The 18,450-nt window shown below is 37.5% G+C and overlaps 1 protein-coding gene across 1 annotated transcript in view; it reads left to right on the plus strand.

Annotated features, from left to right (window-relative positions):
- Window positions 1-181, plus strand: part of LOC307056319 (L-lactate dehydrogenase C chain) — a gene marked incomplete at both ends in the record, with an annotated part of 47,460 nt that extends 47,279 nt beyond the window's left edge. Inside the window, one exon of the mRNA XM_079708967.1 lies at window positions 17-181. Within this exon, the coding sequence (XP_079565093.1) occupies window positions 17-181 (165 nt within the window). The remainder of the gene's footprint in view (window positions 1-16) is intronic.
- Window positions 182-18,450: the final 18,269 nt, after the last annotated feature.

Genomic DNA, 18,450 nt, shown 5'->3' on the forward strand with positions numbered 1-18,450 from the left:
TTATTTTGCCTTTTAGGGCTTATATGGAATAAAAGAAGAAATCTTTCTCAGTATCCCTTGTGTCTTGGGCCAAAATGGTGTCTCAGATGTTGTGAAAGTTAACTTGAATTCTGAGGAGGAGGCCCTTTTAAAGAAGAGTGCAAACACACTTTGGGATGTCCAAAAAGACCTGATATTTTAAAACCTCTTAATGTTCCATGTTTTATAGAACAGAAGATAGTAGACTGTATATTTTACATTTTGAAAGTATTTTCACCTGATCTTTAAAAAATAAAAGAACATTGGACCTATGACATAACTCCAGCCTCTCAAGGCTAGAAAAAGGAAATGGTAAAGGAATTTCTCTATTACTCTATTCTAATGATACTCAACCTGTACAGATGTAAGTTATACTTCCTAAGTATGTCATATATGTAAAAGTTGTCTTCAGGTTTAGTAGAATATGTATAATAATCCATTTAATATAGAACTTATGATTCTTCTCATAAAACAACAACATTTCTAGTACTGAAATTTCATTTTGTGCTTTCTTCCATTAGGGCACCAGCATATTCACTTTATATTGCTTCATTAACTTTATGTGTTTATATATAATCTTTTCTAAGTACTTATTTTTTTTTTTTTTTTTTTTTTTTTTTTTTTTTTTTTGTGTTACGCGGGCCTCTCACTGTTGTGGCCTCTCCCGTTGCGGGGCACAGGCTCCGGACGCGCAGGCTCAGCGGCCATGGCTCACGGGCCCAGCCGCTCCGCGGCATGTGGGATCCTCCCTGACCGGGGCAAGAACCCGCGTCCCCCGCATAGGCAGGCGGACTCTCAACCACTGCGCCACCAGGGAAGCCCTCTAAGTACTTATTTTTAAGACAATGTATATCAGAAGGAAAATAGAAATATAACTTCATGGCATAAAAAAATTAAATGAAATATCTTCAACCCTGCAAGTATTATACCAATTAATATAAACTCAAATAGTTGATTTGGTCCCTCTGTTGAAATACCACACAGAGAGTTTAGACCATCCTCTAGGTTATTCTTTTAGCAAACTACTACTATGCTTGCTGTGTTATGGTTATGAGTTCAGTATGACATGATTTCTGCCCTCAAGTATTTCACAGTGAGTGTTTAGGGAACCTCATCTAACTGGTTATTGATGGATGCTTGGTAACAGTCAATTGGTAGCTCCCTCTTGGTGTCCAAGGTAGGAGTGCATGTGCTTCATACAAAAATATATATTTCCTTGATTCCACAAAGAATTTAAGGCAGCTATAGGAAATACACAGTGAAACAAAAACTAAAAAATCAGGACCAAGGTAATTTACAAATTAGACTAGGACAGGACCAGTGGGAAAAATTAGAAGGCATATATGCGGACCCTGAGGGCCTACATGGCTCTAGTGGAGGCAAACCCATTTGGTCAGAGATTTACAGTTCACTCTCTGTTACTCTTGCTATTTAATAGCTTTCATGTCAGTCATCTATTACTGAACATAATTAGTTTCCCATTATTTTGTTGTCTTTACTTTTTTTTCAACTTTTCCCTTGAATGTACAAAATATGGTCATGAGAGTTTAGTTAGGATGGGGGGGGAGGGGAGTCTTCTGTGGATTTTACCTTGTTTTAAGCTCCTCTCTTACACCAAATTAAAGCTTCATTTTAGGAGATCCTTGCAGAGATCAAAAAGCTGCAAAATATACTTTCTACAGGGAATATTCTAGGAAATAAAACTGCTGTACATCATGTGTTCTCAGCTGGAGCAATATTGCCCCAAGGGGGTGAAAATTGGTTTTTGGGTGGGGGCAGGGTTGGTGAAAAAAATCTTTGATATTACAAGGGTTTGGCTCTCCAAAGCTCAACCCTACCAGACAAAAGTCTCACTCCATAATATTTAATCTCATGCTGTGGGGGCAGGTGAGGGAGCTGAACGATTAGGGTTAATGTCTGAAGAAGCTCTTGAGGGAAAGATAATGAAAAAAAGTTGAGAAACACCGCTCTACATTTTGTAAAAGAATTTGTCAGATGTGTATTATGTTTTATGATTCACAAATGAGTAAGAAAACAGTTAATTGGGTAGAATGTGGTGGGAGAATTGGAAACCTTGGTTCATCCCAAATTAACGGATGAGAGGGGGATTTTATTAGATTCTACATTTAATGACTTCATAAATAATGAGTTGTAGAAATGGTTATCAATTGTATATATGGTTATCAATTAGCACTGCCCTGATCAAATTCTTAGGGTTTTGTATCTTATTTAAAAATCTCCTTTGCATAGAGGGTTTAAATTAAATGTTTTTTCTACTTCAGCTCATATTTGGGCGGTAAACAGTAGCCCTGAGATCCCTTTCTCCCAAAGCCCTGGTGAAAAATTTCCAATCAAGAGTCAAAAAGCCCTTATCCGATACATCTGGACAAGATTTCGTTAGAAATAAATTTACGTGGGCTCCCTGGTGGATTCTGGGCAAGGAACACTCCGTTTGAGAGCTGAGGCCCTCTAGTTAAGTGTGCCTGCTGCACCTCGTGCGCTTGGAGCCCAAGGAGCCTCTCTGAAACCCACCAGCCACAGGAACCTCAACCTGCAACAGACAGCAGGCGCAGGCGCAGGCGCAGGCGCAGTGCCTCAGAGCTCGCCTCCTGGCCTCGCCGCTGCACCTGGTCCATACGGGCTGGGCGCCGCCTTACGCAGCCTCAGTAGCTAAAGGATTTCCTCCTCTGAGCTTCCACCAGCTTTCCCTCCGCTTTCCTCCATTTTCTTCCTCTTCCTCGGGTGGCCATGAGCTGGGCCGCGGGAGTGCTGCGGGTTAGCAGGAGAGTGGGCGCCGCCGGAGTGTATGCTTTTTGCCTGGCGTTGACTCTGTGTCCCCTGCAGGCGGCATGCATCCCGCTGAGGGACGGCTGGCCCTTCACCCGTGTGAGGGTGGCCAGAAGTACCGCGCGCCTGGACGTCCTCGGCCGAGCCTGGGGACTGTGGGCTCTTGGACCCTGGGCTCGGTCCTGGAGCTAAGAGCTGGGGGAGGAGAAGAATGGGGGCGCGGGGGGCGGAGGGAAGGAAGAGCAGAGGCTTCAGGGCAAAGGCTGAAATAACTTTACCGGTGGTAGGTCTCATTTTTGGTGGAGCAGACCCTTTTCCTTCCTTCACGCCCTCTCAACCCCTCTTCACTGTACCCACCTTCCTCCTCCTCCCCTTGGTTTGCCTCCTGGATGCTGGGCTGCTGGCCAGAAATTATCCAGCTGCTTTGCTGGTCATTGTCGTTCCCTGTGTGTCTGCAGCGCCTCCTTACCCACCGGGGCCCAGGAGTTCTCTATATGCCCCCTCTCACTACAGACCAATTCCAGATCAATCGGAAGAGGCTTTGTGGCTTTGCAGTTTTTCCTCAAGATGGCGACCGTCAAGCGTGACTTTTAAGATTTTCGTTTCAGAAGAGGCCATTCATCCCAGTAAGGAAGTGGATCAGTTGCTATGGCCTGTGCATCTTATTAAAAGTAAGTTATAAAAAAAAAAAAAAAAAAAGTAAGTTATACACCATTCTCAACAATTTAATCCAAATCAGTCCCTTAAGAAGAAAAAAATTAAGGTTAGGGGATCATATATAAGCGAATACGGGATAGTAGAAATTAGCTATGCCAGAGAGCCATTTGGGCATTTTGCCTTTAAATAAAAAGTTTTTTTCCATCTGCCTGTGCTGCCTTGCTCCGGCTGCTTCCCAGCACAGTCAGCTGTAGCCCCAGGGAAGCACCTGTTGTTCAAGAGCAGTCAGTAGCTTGCCGCTTCAGCTCTGGACAAGTCTATCAAGTGCTTTGACACATGTAAGAAGCAGGTATATGGCATTTTCAGAAGGTAGCATGGTCCTCAAGTGAGTTACTGGTATTTTACATCAGCAAAATAGCTCAATTTTTGACAGGTTACAAACAAACTTTCTCTTTTTGCATTTTATTCTTTTAGAATAAAATAAATACATGCTGCTGTAATAAAATTGCCTTTAATCACTTAACAAGCCTAACCTTGACTCAAGCAGTGAATGCCTGTAAATATAATAAATGAAAAAAGCTAGTATTTTTATAACATAAAACAGTATCATTTATAGCTTATCAATCGCATTTTGTCATCCAGCAAAAATAAAAAGCCTGGTAGAGAATTTCATACCTGCAAATGATGGAGGCTATTTTGTTAAGCCTGTCAGAATTTACTAACCACAATTATGACATACAACCCAAAGAATGCAGTCATCTCCTTATCATGTTAATTGTTCTCTTTTGAAGATGTGTTGTGTTGACTAATTGAACAATAATTCAAGTAGAGTGTCTCAGGAGAAACCACTTGAGCTCTGTCTTTGGAGTCTGGCTGGCGGCTCTGAGCATTACCAAAGGCTCTGACTCGCCCTGACTTTGTGTCGTCTTTTACAGGCCTCATCTTCTGCGCATGGCTTCATTCCCAGTGGGCTGGAAACAGCCTAGGGTTGTGTTTTGTTTGGGAGTTGTTTGGTCAGGACCTTTTGAACAGTAGTGTCCCAATGAAGTACTAGATATTATTTATGTAAGAATGAGTTTTTTAAATAATAATATCCTTTCAGAAATTTCTAACTACTTTGTAACTGCATGACTTAACCTGGTGATAAAAGCAGTTATTAAAAATCTACCTTTTCCCCCACCCCCCAGAAAAAGTAAGTTATGTGCTCTGTGCCATTGGGTTAACCAAGTTTTCCTTAGTTGGAGGCAAGGCCACCACATACCATTGTGCAGGTTGTGTCTAGTTCAAGAGGTGAATGGGGGCCTATCCAGCCCCTGCTGGCTTAACCCAGAGGAACAGGTGCTCTTTTCTAATTGTTCCACCCAGAGGGGGCTGCTTTTTCTAGTTCTTAGGATGGTATCCTATGTGTTAGAAGCGTCTCTATGTGAAAGCATGTTGACATTTCACTTTCACTCATGTGGTGATACTATGAGGTCCCCCTTTGCTTGACTAGGAAACTCTGCTCACAAGTAAAACAACTGGAGAAATAGGTGGCAGAAAAAGAGTGTGCAACTTGTCAGTTGTGGTAGGTGTCCTACTAGTAACAAATACAATAATCGTTTTCCTTTAAAAATCTCTCTCCCATTTCCTGGTCTCTATTTTTATTTCTCTTCCTTCTTTATTCATGTTAGGTTAGTTTTAGTGTTTAGTTTTCTTAGTATTGATGTAGGTAATAAAGTTAGCTTCCACTTTTAATGGAGAGACACAGGACTAAAAAGATCTGACCCCTTTCTAAGAATATTACCCTGATCTGAACCCATAAAGTTTTGGTAAATCATAATAAACTCTTTTAGCTATGATTTGCTTTTATTAATGGAATATAAGATTTCTTCAAGCTACCTTTCTGTAGCCTTTAATCCTGGCATGATTTATTGGATTTAAAAGATTAGGCCTGGATTTCACGTCTAAATGACATAAGGCACCGAGAGCGTCAGGTACCGTCACCTGCTGCTTCCAGCAATCATAGGAATTCCTCATGACGCATTTTGTCCTACCAGCTATAATGTCTTTATCAGCAGTGTCCTCATTGCTAAGAAGAATACACATACATGAAAACCAACACATTTGTTTACAACATTGATTATAATAACAATATGCTTTGTATACATTATCTAACAGCCCTGAAAAGTAATTATTAGATCTATTTTATAGAGGAGAAAAAAGCCACAGACTGTTTCAAGTTGCCTGAATAGATAAGTGTATATAGATAATATATACATGATACATTGTCATTAAAGTCCATACTTTAGTTTTTACCTAATGTTCTTTTTCTGTTTTAGTATCCCTTCCAGGATACCACATTACATTTAGTCATTCATGTCTCCTTAGACTCCTCTAGACCATGACAATTTCTTTTTTAGGCTTTCCTTGTGTATTTTTGTTTCCCCAGCCACGCCACGCAGCTTGCAGGATCATAGTTCCCCAACCAGGGGTTGAACCCAGGCCCTGGCAGTGAAAGCACTGAATGCTAACCACTGGGCCACCAGGGAATTCCTGAGGCTTTCCTTGTTTTTGATGACTTTGGCAGTTTTGAGGAGTACTGGTCAGATATTTTGTAGAATGCTCCTCTATTGGAATTTGGGGTTTTCTCATGGTGAGACTGAAATAATGGATTTTGGGGAGGAAGACACAGAAGTTCGGTAGCATTTTCATCACATCATTTCCAGAATACATACTATCAACATGATTTATTACAGTTGATGTTGACCTCAGTCACTTGCTGAGGTAGTGTTAGGTTTCGCTACTGTAACATTACTCTTTTTTCCGTCTTTCCATGCTGTGCTCTTTGGAAGGAAGTCTCTGTACAGCCCACACTTAGGGCGTGGGGAGTTCTGTTCCCTCTCCTTGGGAGTAAAGTATCTTCATAAATTATTTGGGATTCTTCTGCATGGGAGATTTGTCTTTTCCCTCCTTTTTATTCACTCATTCAGTCATTGACTAATATCAGTATGGGCTCATGAATTTTATTTTACATTTGGGGTTATAATTAAGCGCATCTTTATTTTGTTTCTCAAGTCATTCCAGCTTTGGCCATTGGGAGCTCATTCAGTTGACTACTGTGTCCCTTTGACATACCCCATCAACATAGGGTTTTTGTTTAGTTTGAGCACTTCTGTAGTTTCTGGCATATAAGATCTTTCAGCTTCTTCATGTCATATATTTTCTGCTTCAGTCGTAAATCAGCCTTTTTTTTTCCACAAGGAGCCCTGATTCCTTTTATTGGAGCATGATATTATAACCCAAGATCTGAGTGCTAGGTGTGCTCATTTCTACACAGAACATTTTAAAAACTATCTTTCAAAGGTAATTTTGTCAATAGTGTAATTCTGCTCCATGCTACTATAATCTCTGTAAATAATTTAGAGTATCCAGAAAGCATTGGCATCTCATTAGGCAACAACCTTTTCCTTGTGATACAGTTTAGACTTCTAGGCTAACAAATTATACTCAAGTTTAAAGTGCTTGGCTTTGAATTTCCATTAATTAGAGTAAAGTAAGAAGATCCAACAATATAAGTTGGACATTACTTAAATTATGGATACTTGATCATTTATTTCTAAGTACTAGCTCAAAGCCATTGGTTTTTTCGGTGAAGATTTTAATAATATATAATAAAGATAATATGTAGTTATTTACAACATTATTTTTCAAAAGGTAATACATTTACAAGGTTAAAAAATAAAAGTAATATAAAAAGATATACATAGTATGTATAGCTGATTCACTTTGTTATAAAGCAGAAACTAACACACCATTGTAAAGCAATTATACTCCAATAAAGATGTTTAAAAAAAAAGAGATGTACATAGAGAAGTCACACTTTCATCCTGTTTCCATCCAACCTTTCCCCTAAATTCCACTTTAGGAAACCACTTGTCAGTTTCTTTTGTATCCTCTAGAGTTTCTTTTGCAAATACAATATATAATTTTCCTCCTTTATTACATATGAAGTAGCATGCTAGAAATATATAGTACTGATTCCTTTTTGCATGTAACATTGCTTGATAAAAGAACTATAAAATTTTAGAGTTGGAAAGGGCCCTATATTTTAACCTATTTATTCAAAAAACTTTTATTGAGCTTCTATGTGCCAGGTTAATGCTAAGCACCAGATGAGTGAAAATGAATGACTTCCTCTTCTCTAGGAGCTCATAGTCCGGTGAGAAATTCCTTCTACAGAATCCCTTCTTTATCATTGTGCAGCCTCAGCTTAACTTGAAGAGGTGTTCACTACCTCCAGAGACTGTTCTGTTTATTAAATGGCTTCTCTGTTTGTTTTCCTAATTGTGAGCTGGAGCTTTCCTCCTTGTAGCTTGTCTCTCTTCTGGTTTGGACTTTCATATCATGATGACATGTTGAACAGATTCAGTGCGTCTTCCCTGAGTCTGATAATTCATAAGGTCGATACAGATTGCCAGTATAAGGATTTTCTTTCATTCTCCAGCTAATCCGGATGCCCCCTCTCCCACTTGACTGATGTCTTTTCAGGGCTTGAGTGATGACCTTGCCTTTGTGGGTGCCGACGAAGGCAAATTGATGGGTGAGACAGTGGATCTGCAACATGGCAGCCCTTTCATGAAAATCCTAAATATTATTTCCAGCAAAGGTTACTGTCGTAGCTAAATACTATAAATATTCTAATAGTACATTAATAAATATCTAAGAAAATCATATCTTTATATCATGACTTCCCCAATTGTTATAAAGTTGGTTGCTCCCTACCCTGTAGTCTCATAACATGTTCAGATTTCATTAGGTTGTACTTAATTTGTTTACAGGGCTTCCTACAGCACCAGACTGAGTTCCTGTGAGCAGCAGTAATAGTAATTATCATGACAGTAATCATTAATTGATTGCCCGTTTTGTGCCAGCCACTGAGCTAAAGCACTTTATTTTATTTAATAACCTCAGCACAATTCTATGATGTTTCATAGATGATGCACCTGCACATCAAGGTTAAATAAAAGTGATGGAGTAAAGATTTGATCCCTTTGTTTTGACTCAAAAGCCTAAGTTCTTAACTACTGTACTTTATTTACTTGGCACCCAGGAGGTAATTGTATGAACAAATGAATGAACCAATATCTCCCTGTTCAAGGGTCTTTTCATACCACATCTATCTCTAAGTAAACATTCTCATTTACCAGAACAATGTACATTTTGACCTTTTATTCTATGAAGTGCAAGAGGTATGTATGTTAGGAGGTTTTTAAAACAAATGTACAAGGAAAATTTAGTACTAGTTTCCTGAAATTAAGAGTGCTGTGGGCATAGTAGAAGATCTGAGGGACCTCACTCTTTAGTAAGAAGTGTGGTGATTGAGCTGAACAGGAAATGTGTACTTAAATGTTAGATGTTTTCTCCCATAATGTTTTCTATTCAAATCTTTCCCCAGATTACTTTGTCACTGCAAACTCAACATAGTGATTATCACAGAAGGTGCAGGCCAGATAAAGAGAAACATACCTTGATTTAATCCAGAGAAATGTGTCCATGTTTAAATTAATGATTTCCAGTATTATCTAACACAGTCTCCACTGCAAAGTGATTATTGTTTCCAATCCAGGTCACCTTTATTTTGCTGTTCAGTGAATAATAATTTTTTTTGTGTGTGAGGGTGGGTTTAGTAACTTGGTAGAGAAAAATAATGGGTATTAAACTCTAAACTACTGATATAGCCAGAATCGCTTCCTGTTTTGTTAATTTAACATGTATTTTGCATAATCAGTGTGTGTACCATAATGAAGATTTCTTTAAATACTAACGTATATGAAAAGATAATTTGCTGAATCGTCGTGTGTAAATCCAAGTTTTAAAGACTTTCATATCTGCGCTGTTTTCCAGATTGCTGAGGGTGCTGAAGTGAAAGCACAATACTTTATTGACTAACCCTCCAAGATTGTACTAGACTCCTCACTGGTGCATGCACAAAGTGGACAAATTTAAGATATACTTTGGAAATAAAACATGCAGGACCACTGACAGATTTTGTATAGTGAGGGACAGGGAAGAGTAAAAAATGACTTCTGGATTTTTACCTTGAGCCATTGATTGGATGGTAGTTCCATTTACCTGGATTGTGATGCTCTCAAGGAGGTGGGAGTCAGTGAAGGAAGTAGGAGGGAGTGTTGAGTTTAGGGGAGAAAAACCAAGATTTCCAATTGGGACATGTTAAATTTGAGATATCTGAAAAGATACTCAGGAGATATCAAACAGGTAGCTGGTAGCTGATTATGAATCTGGAGCTCAGAAATCTAGGTTGTGATATTCAGCCAAATTACTGTATTTTTTAAAAATTAATTAATTAATTAATTAATTAATTAATTTATGACTGCATTGGGTCTTTGTTGCTGCACGCGGGCTTTCTCTAGTTGTGGTGAGTGGGTGCTACTCTTCATTGCGGTGCGTGGGCTTCTCATTGCGGTGGCTTCTCTTGTTGCAGAGCACGGGCTCTAGGTGCACAGGCTTCAGTAGTTGTGGTACATGGGCTCAGTAGTTGTGGCTCATGGGCTCAGTAGCTGTGGCTCACGGGCTCAGTAGCTGTGGCTCACGGGCTCAGTAGCTGTGGCTCACGGGCTTAGTTGCTCTGCAGCATGTGGGATCTTCCCAGGCCAGGGCTCAAACCCGTGTCCCCTGCATTGGCAGGTGGATTCTTCACCACTGAGCCACCAGGGAAATCTACTCCCAGCACTTCTATTCAATGTAGTATTGAAGTCCCAGCCACAGCAATCAGACAAGAAAAAGAAATAAAAGGTATGCAGATTGGAAGGGAACAGGTAAAGCTGTCACTATTTGTGGATGACATGATACTCTACGTAGAGAATAATAAAGACCACACAGAAACTATTAGAACTAACAAATGAATTCAGCAAGGTAGCAGGATACAAGTTAATATACAGAAATCAGTTACATTTCTCTACACTAACAATCAAATATCAGAGAAAGTTAAAAAAATCCTGTTTAAAATTACATTAAAAAAAACACCTAGGAATAAACCAAGGAAGTGAAAGACCTATATGCTGAAAACCATAAATCATTGATAGAGGAAATCAAAAATGATTCAAAGAAATGGAAAGCTATCCCATGCTTCTGGATTGGAAGAATTACTATTGTTAAAATAGCCATACTACCCAAAGCAAGCTACAGATATAATGTGATCCCTGTCAAATTACCCATGACATTTTTCATAGAACTAGAACAAATAATCCTAAAATTTATATGGCGCATGAAAAGATGCTCAGCATCATGAATCATCAGAGAAATGCAAATCAAAATGACAATGAGATATCACCTCACACCGGCCAGAATGGCTGCTATTAAAAAGTCTGCAGATAACATACTGAAAGGGTGTGGAGAAAAGGGAACCCTCCTACACTGTTGATGGGGATGTCAGTTGGTGCAGCCATTATGGAAAACAGAATGGAGGTTCCTCAAAAAACTAAAAATAGAGTTGCCATATGATCCAGCAATTCCAATCCTGGGCATATATCCAGAGAAAACTATAATTTGAAAAGATGCATGCACCCCTATGTTCATAGCAGCACTATTTACAATAGCCAAGACATGGAAACAACCTAAATGTCCACTGCAGATGAATGGATAAAGATGATGTGTGTGTGTGTGTGTGTGTGTGTGTGTGTGTGTGTATGAAGTAAAGAGTGAAATAATGCCAACATGGATGGACCTAGAGATTATCATACTGAGTGAATGGTTTAAGAAGATATGGCACATATATACAATGGAATATTACTCAGCCCTAAAAAAGAATGAAATATTGCCATTTGCAGCAACATGGATGGACCTAGAAGAATATCATACTACATGAAGTCAGACAGAGAAAGACAAATATTATTGTCTTAAAATAGGATAATGACCCCAAAATACAGATAGTACTAAAAAAAAAAAAAAAAGGTGTGTCTCTTCTAGAGAGCAATATAGTTAGATCTCATTTTATGCAGTGTGAAAATCTCTGCCTTTTGAATGGACTGTTTATTCACATTAACTGTTACTGTGATATGTTTGGATTTATGCCTGTCATTTTGCTGTTTCTATGTCTTGTGTCTTCTTTTGTTCCTTGGTTTCTCCTTTACTGACTTTTTTTGCATTTTCTAAAGTACCATTTTAATTATTTAATTAATTTTAAATTATGTTTTTTGAGGGGTTTTTTTTTAGTGGTTGCTCTTGGGGTTACAGTATCAGCTTAAGGTACCTGGATGTACTTCACATTTTTGCACACTTAATTCCAATAAAATATAGAAACTTTGCTCCATTGTAGCATCAATCCCTCACCCACTTTTGTGCTATTATTGTTGTATATGTCTATATGTATTAAAAATTCAACAATACAGTGTTATAATTATTACTTTATATAATCTTAAGTCTTTTGTAGAAGCTAAGACAAAAATACATGAACTTTTTTATATTAACCTTATTTTTCATTTTTGGTATTCATTTCTTTGTCTAGATTTGAGTTACTGTCTGGTGTCACTTCCTTGCTCTACTCTAGTATCTTTCCCTTCCTCTTCTGGTTGTTATTGTCAAATACCTTCTGTCTATATATCTTGTAGGCCCAACAATTTTATATAGTCTTATGCAGTTGTGTTTTAAATAAGAGGTAGGTGTATGTGTGTGTATGTATGTATACACACACACACACAAACATTTATATAAATAAATTATATTTCACTATTACCAGTGCTCCTTTCTTCATGTTGGTATGAATTGCTGCCCGGCATCACTTCCTTTCAGCCTGAAGAAACTTCTTCAGTATCTGTTGTAAGGCAGGTCGGCTGCTAGTAGTGAATTCTCTCAATCTTTATTTGGGAATGTCTTTATTCTGCCTTCATTTTTTTTTAATTATTCTTTTTTTTTTTTTTTTGCTGTACGTGGGCCTCTCACTGTTGTGGCCTCTCCCATTGCGGAGCACAGGCTCCGAACGCGCAGGCCCAGTGGCCATGGCTCACGGGCCCAGCTGCTCCGTGGCATGTGGGATCCTCCCGGACCGGGGCACGAACCCGTGTCCCCTGCATCGGCAGGCGGACTCTCAACCACTGTGCCACCAGGGAAGCCCTCTGCCTTCACTTTTGAAATATAGATTTGCTACATATAGTATTCTTGGTTGAGTTTCTCTTCCAGCACTTTGAAAGTCATTCAGCTGTCTTCTGGCCTCCATTGCTTCAGATTAGAAGTTAGCTGTTAACTTATTTTGGTTCTCTGGTATGCAGTGAGTCTGTTTTCTCCTATTTCCAATATTTTCTCTGTGGCTTTTGACAGTTCAACTATGGTGTGTCTAAGTAAGAATCCCTTTCAGTATATCCTACCTGGAGTTCCTTAAACTTCTTGAATGTGCAGATTAATGTTTTTCATATTTGGGAAGTTTCACCCACTATTTCTTTGAATGTGTTTGCTCCTTTCTCTCCTCTCCTTCTGGGACTACTATAACGCATGTTGGTGTATTTAATGGTCTCCCACAAGTCTCTGTTATTTCTTGTTTTCTTTCTGATCTTTAGTTTCTATAGTTTACAAATTACTAGACATTTTCTATTAGACAGACCTACCATCTCCAAATAAGGCCTTTTTTCTGTACTTAAGACCTTTATCTTTTTCCTGTCCTATTGCATTGGCTAGGAGGATCTCCAGTTAGATGTTAAATAGAAACAGTGATAGTGGGTGTATCCTTGTCTTGTTCCTGACTGTAATGAAAATACTTCTAATTTTTCTTCATTATTTGTGGTTTGTTTTGGATTTTTGATAGATACCTTTTTAGGTTAAGTTTCCTTTTCTTCTTAGATTGTTGAGTTTTACTTTTATTAAACCCTAATAGATTTGGAATTTCATCAGGTTTTTGTACAATTCAAATGATCTTTTTCTTTAAATCTCACATAGTGTAATATATTAATAGATTTTCTGATATTGAACCATCTTTGCATTTCTGGGGTAAAATTTACTTGGTCATGAAGTATTTTTCAAAAACCCCACTTAGGTATATTTGCTAATATTTTATTTAGTACTTGTGTATCTGTGTAAATAAATAATATGAGCTTACTATTTTTTATCTGGTCTTTGCTCAGTTTCGATATCAAGGTTTTACTATATCCCCACCAAAAACCTTTTTCTGTTATCTAATAAAATAGGTTGCATAAGAACAAACTGTTCCTTGAAATTTTGATATAACTTGTTTGTAAAACAGTTGAAAGGGTGAGGGGCTAGATTTTTGTTAAAAGTTCATTAATGTAATTTGTTTATTCAGATTTTCCATTTCTTCTTAAGTCATTTTAGGAATTTTTCTAGCTGTCCATTTCATCCAAGTTTTATACTGGCATGTGTTTCATATTTTATGACTTTTTAAACCTTTACTGTATTTGTGCTTACCTCTCCTGTTTCCTAATATTATTTGTTGGGGACATTGTGCCCTCATTTTGCTAGATGTTCTTCTAACTTATTAGTCCTCCTCTCCCCAAGAATTACTTTCTATTTTATTGATACTGATGTTTTTAATCTTACTACTTTCTGCTTATTTTTTAAAACTTCCTTTTACTTTATGGTTAGTAACTTGTATCCTTGATCTTTCTTGTTTTTAAAAAATGCATTTAAGAATATAAACTTAACAGTAAGTACCACTTTTTCTTTTGTTTTGTGGCACTTTTATTGTCATTCAGGTATAAATATTTTGTAATTCCTAGTTTTATTTTCTCTTTAACTCAGCAAGTTAAGAGTATGCTTTTAGCTTTGAAACATTTTAAAATTTGTTATATTGCGGTTGATTCTAACGTAGCTGAATTGAGATCAGAGAAATGCAGGTTAACATCCACTCTTTGAAATCTGTTAAGGCTTCCTTTGTGACCTAGTTAATACAGTTTTTGTAAATGTTCCTTTATGTATTTGGGGGGGGGATGGACTTAATTGGATGATCTTTCTATATCCATTCACACTTATTGATTTGGTTTAGTTTTACTAAATTACAAATTTTTAATTATTACTGATCTGTCAGTTTCTGATAAAGGTAGTTACTCAAATCCACCTAGCGTTTCCCGATTTTTTTCCAATGTACTTTGAGGCCATTTCAATGAGTTGCATCTAAGTTCAGGATTATTATGTACTGTTGGATTGTTTCATATATTATGTAGTATCTCTGTGTATCCTTAGTAATGCTTTTTTATTTTTGAAATTCTCTTTTGTTTGCCATTTCTGTATCTGCACTAACTTTCTGGCTAATAGTTACCACTTTTTAAATTCAATGAGAAAAAATTCTGATAAAATAATGTTTAAAATAGTTCACATACCCAAAACATCAGACTATGCCAAATTTTTTTCCCTTGCCTAGTGGGACTAAGGCCTGATTATGTTTTGCCTGACAGTTATATTCCATGTATACTTGTTTCTCTGTTTCCCTCTTAACTAAGCTTTTTGCTCTAAATGGATTATTCTCTGAGAAAAATTATTTCAAAGACTTGATAAGGGATATTGATTTGTGTTTAAATTTTTTAATGGCATGAATGAATGTGTGTTTCTGCACAAAAGTCTATACAAAGTAGCAACAAAAGGTTTTCATAATTTATTTCTATTGGGTAGATATTGTTGAAACTATGGTGTAACTGAAGTTGGATAGAGAACTGTTTTTGTTCCCCCACAATGAAACATCAGACTTAGTTTTAATTTAGATAAATGTAAAAAAGTTTATCAGTTAAAGTGAGAACTTTTTCTGACTTGAATTTCTTCTTCTCAGTGGGTATCTTAACTTTGTAGCATGGAAGTTAAGAGCATTTCCCCAAAACTGTAGTTATCGGGAGTGGCTGTAATCTGGCCACTGCCCCTTTCCATTTCTTGACTGGGCAGAGGCTTGGTGTCCACTCTGAAAGCTGTCATGGTTTGTCCTTTGAGAGCACAGAGACTTAAGTGGTAAGCCTAAAAGTACCACTGAGCTGTGCACACTCTCTGAAATATAGACTGTATTGATCATATATTTAATCATAAAGTAAAATACCTCCTGGGTGAAAGGACTTTTATTCTACTTTAGGTCCTTTTAGTAGTGTTTTAATTTTTAGCACATTATTTTTATAATAAAATAACTTACCAGAAATACAAGTTTGAAAAAAATGAGAATGTTACTACAATCCTACATATATGTACAATTAAGATTATAAGGCTTTCTTAACACAGCAGTAAGTAACAAGATGTAGTTTACATTTAAGTTGGGATACTCTAGTTCAGAAAGGTCAGTATTGTAATTCAAGTAGCATGAATTCTTCCTATTAACTGGAGAAAATTAAGGGAAGAGGAGGAGGGGTGCTAATATGATAGCAGTCCTTTTTATCTTACTTTCTTCTGGCTAAGAACCTTGAAATCAATCTAATACAAACCCCTGGCTATGGAAAAGGACTTGAAGTGATAAGAGTTAAAACTTAAAATTTATAGTTGAAAATTTCAAAACTGTCACTTTCTTGTTTGGAGAATCTCTGCCAAGACGATAGAATTGTGGGCTCCATCGCTTAAGATTTTGATTTAGCTGATGTGGGGTAGGGCTTAGACATCTGAATTTTTGATAGTTCTGTTGAGTGTTCCTAGTTGTAAACCACTCAGGGCAATTGTAACAGTTTTGCTAAGGTTAAAAAAAAAACAACCACCACCTGTTATATAATACTATGTAATGAATGGATTTGGGGGTATCTTTTTCTTAGTTCCTGTGTGGAGTGGAGTGAACACTGCTGTGGTCTCTCCGAAGGTTCTGAACTCAGATAAAGGAACTGATAAAGACCTGAGCAGTAGGAAAATGTCCACAAAGTAGTGGTTGCCAGGTAGTATGTTTTGTATTTTCAGTACCTTGGAAGTTAGCTGTAAGCCTGAATTGTGCCAGAGGGATGAGACTTGGGTCCTTTAAGTATATGTTGTTGTATCTGCCGGACTTTTCTTTCCTTAGCACTTCTACTTTTATTTTGGTGTGAACATATTCACATTATAAACTCTTAAGCAGTTAGGGACTAGGTCTGTCTCACTCACTGCTGAGCCTAACCCAGTATCTACCATATAGTAGGCACTCACTTGTTAACTGACAATATATTTTTTCTAATTGTTGCCATATATTCTTTACAGTTAATAGTAAAATTGATTTCACATTAACTTCTGGATCTCTGTACTTACCGTCATAACTCTGTTTTCCTACCTTACATAACCAACTCCTGTAAGAAATTCCTAGGAGAAATTATTGATGGAAACATATCAGATTTGTGGCATTGTCAGGCTGCCACAATATGGATGTTCAAAGACAAGTATGTCTTCTAAAATTAACTTATATTCATGATTTCTTCCAACTCCACAGTGGCTGTGAGTTGATTAAAAAGAAATGGGGTGTTGCCCTACCTGTGCTGATTTAACAAAGTATTCTGGAGAATCTTAGGAGTGCATCCAGTTTCCACCATGAGTAAGGTAGGATGTTTATGTTTGAAAAAATATTTAATATCAACATAAGATAGAGGTGAAAGAGCATTGATAAAAATTTTTGAAGTTGATCTTGTGGAAGCACCTCTCTTCCTAAAATCTGTTCTTTGCTGCTGCTGCTGAAGAGACAGAGACAAAGGGATGGTGGTAGAGGAGGAAGAGGCCTACCTTTGTAGACCTTTGTCCTGGCCTAGTGTGGTATTTCTTATACATTCTATTAGATAAAAGTCTTATTGCATCTTTATTATTTAACTGAGTGAACTAGCTCTACAGATATCTAGTAACATTGGGAACCACTGTGGTAGGTCTTGCCACATTTTGAGTTGTTCTCTAGCAGTTTCAGTGAGGTCCAGTGAAGAGACCTAAGAAAGAAGCACTGACCACAAAAGTATTAGCAGTTGGTCTCCCGGGGAGGGGGAAGTTGGGGCCTGGGTAAGATCCCTCTGCTAGTTTGAATGGGAGAAGGTAAAGTACAATGGAATTAAATCACTGGGAATAAATTAATAGGAATTTTGAAGTGGTTCCCTGATAGGAAGTGGTTTGGAGGCAAGGAGATAGGAACAGGAGGGTTGGTCCCAGCAAACATGGCAAGAGGTTGGGGCCTATGTGGGAAGATGGCAGATGAATGTGAACGATAAATATGTCTAGTCATCTGTTTTAAACTGTTCTTTCCTTGTATCTTTTTCTGCCACAGTTCATACTACAAATCTGTTAAATACTCAATTCACCCAGCAACTGTTGTTTTTTATATTGCAGACCTTTGTTAGAAGAAAAGAGAAAGGAATAATTTTTAAGTCTTTACTTTCAGGGCCACTATTGAATAAATGAAGAATATACCTTAGTGTTCCATGTATCCTGGGAGAGAATGTTATTACAGACCTCATAAAGGTAAAGCTGACCTCTGCAGAAGAGGCCCGTCTGAAAAAGGGTGCAGAAACTCTCTGGGAAATTCAGAAGGAGCACAAGTTTTAAAGTTGCTTAAAACTACCATTCTGCAGTTACCGAAAGAGAGATAGTAGTTAGTTACAGGATTAAATACGTCAAACTTTTGAATAAACTCAAATTCCTAAAAGTCGGAACAAAGGAGGGAAGAGTGACTTCTCTGTTTAGCCCCTCAGCTCTTTTATTTAGCATCCAAATGTTGGATGATACTTATTTTTTATAATTCCTAAGTCACTGCATCAAATAAGGTATTTTGGTACCTCTGATGTACCAGTACTTGCCTTGTATATTATATATGTAGTTGCCATTTGGTCCAAAACAGTGTATGATGTGTGTTTATTGTGTTTAGAAACCGTGATTCATCAAGTGTATGCTAATTATTTCATTCTGGCTGGCTAATACACCTATGTTCATTTGTATACTATAAAAAAGCTGTAACTTCCTTTACCATGTATAAGTAAATGTATACACAAAAATAACTCATTTAAATGTTAGCTTCAAACCTAACACTAGATTAAACCTTGCTAGTTTCTATTCTGATAATTTTTACAAGTAGATTTTCATTTTTTAAGA

This window comes from Hyperoodon ampullatus (genome assembly GCF_949752795.1).
Source record: "Hyperoodon ampullatus genome assembly, chromosome: 7".
NCBI classification, from domain to species: domain Eukaryota; kingdom Metazoa; phylum Chordata; class Mammalia; order Artiodactyla; family Ziphiidae; genus Hyperoodon; species Hyperoodon ampullatus.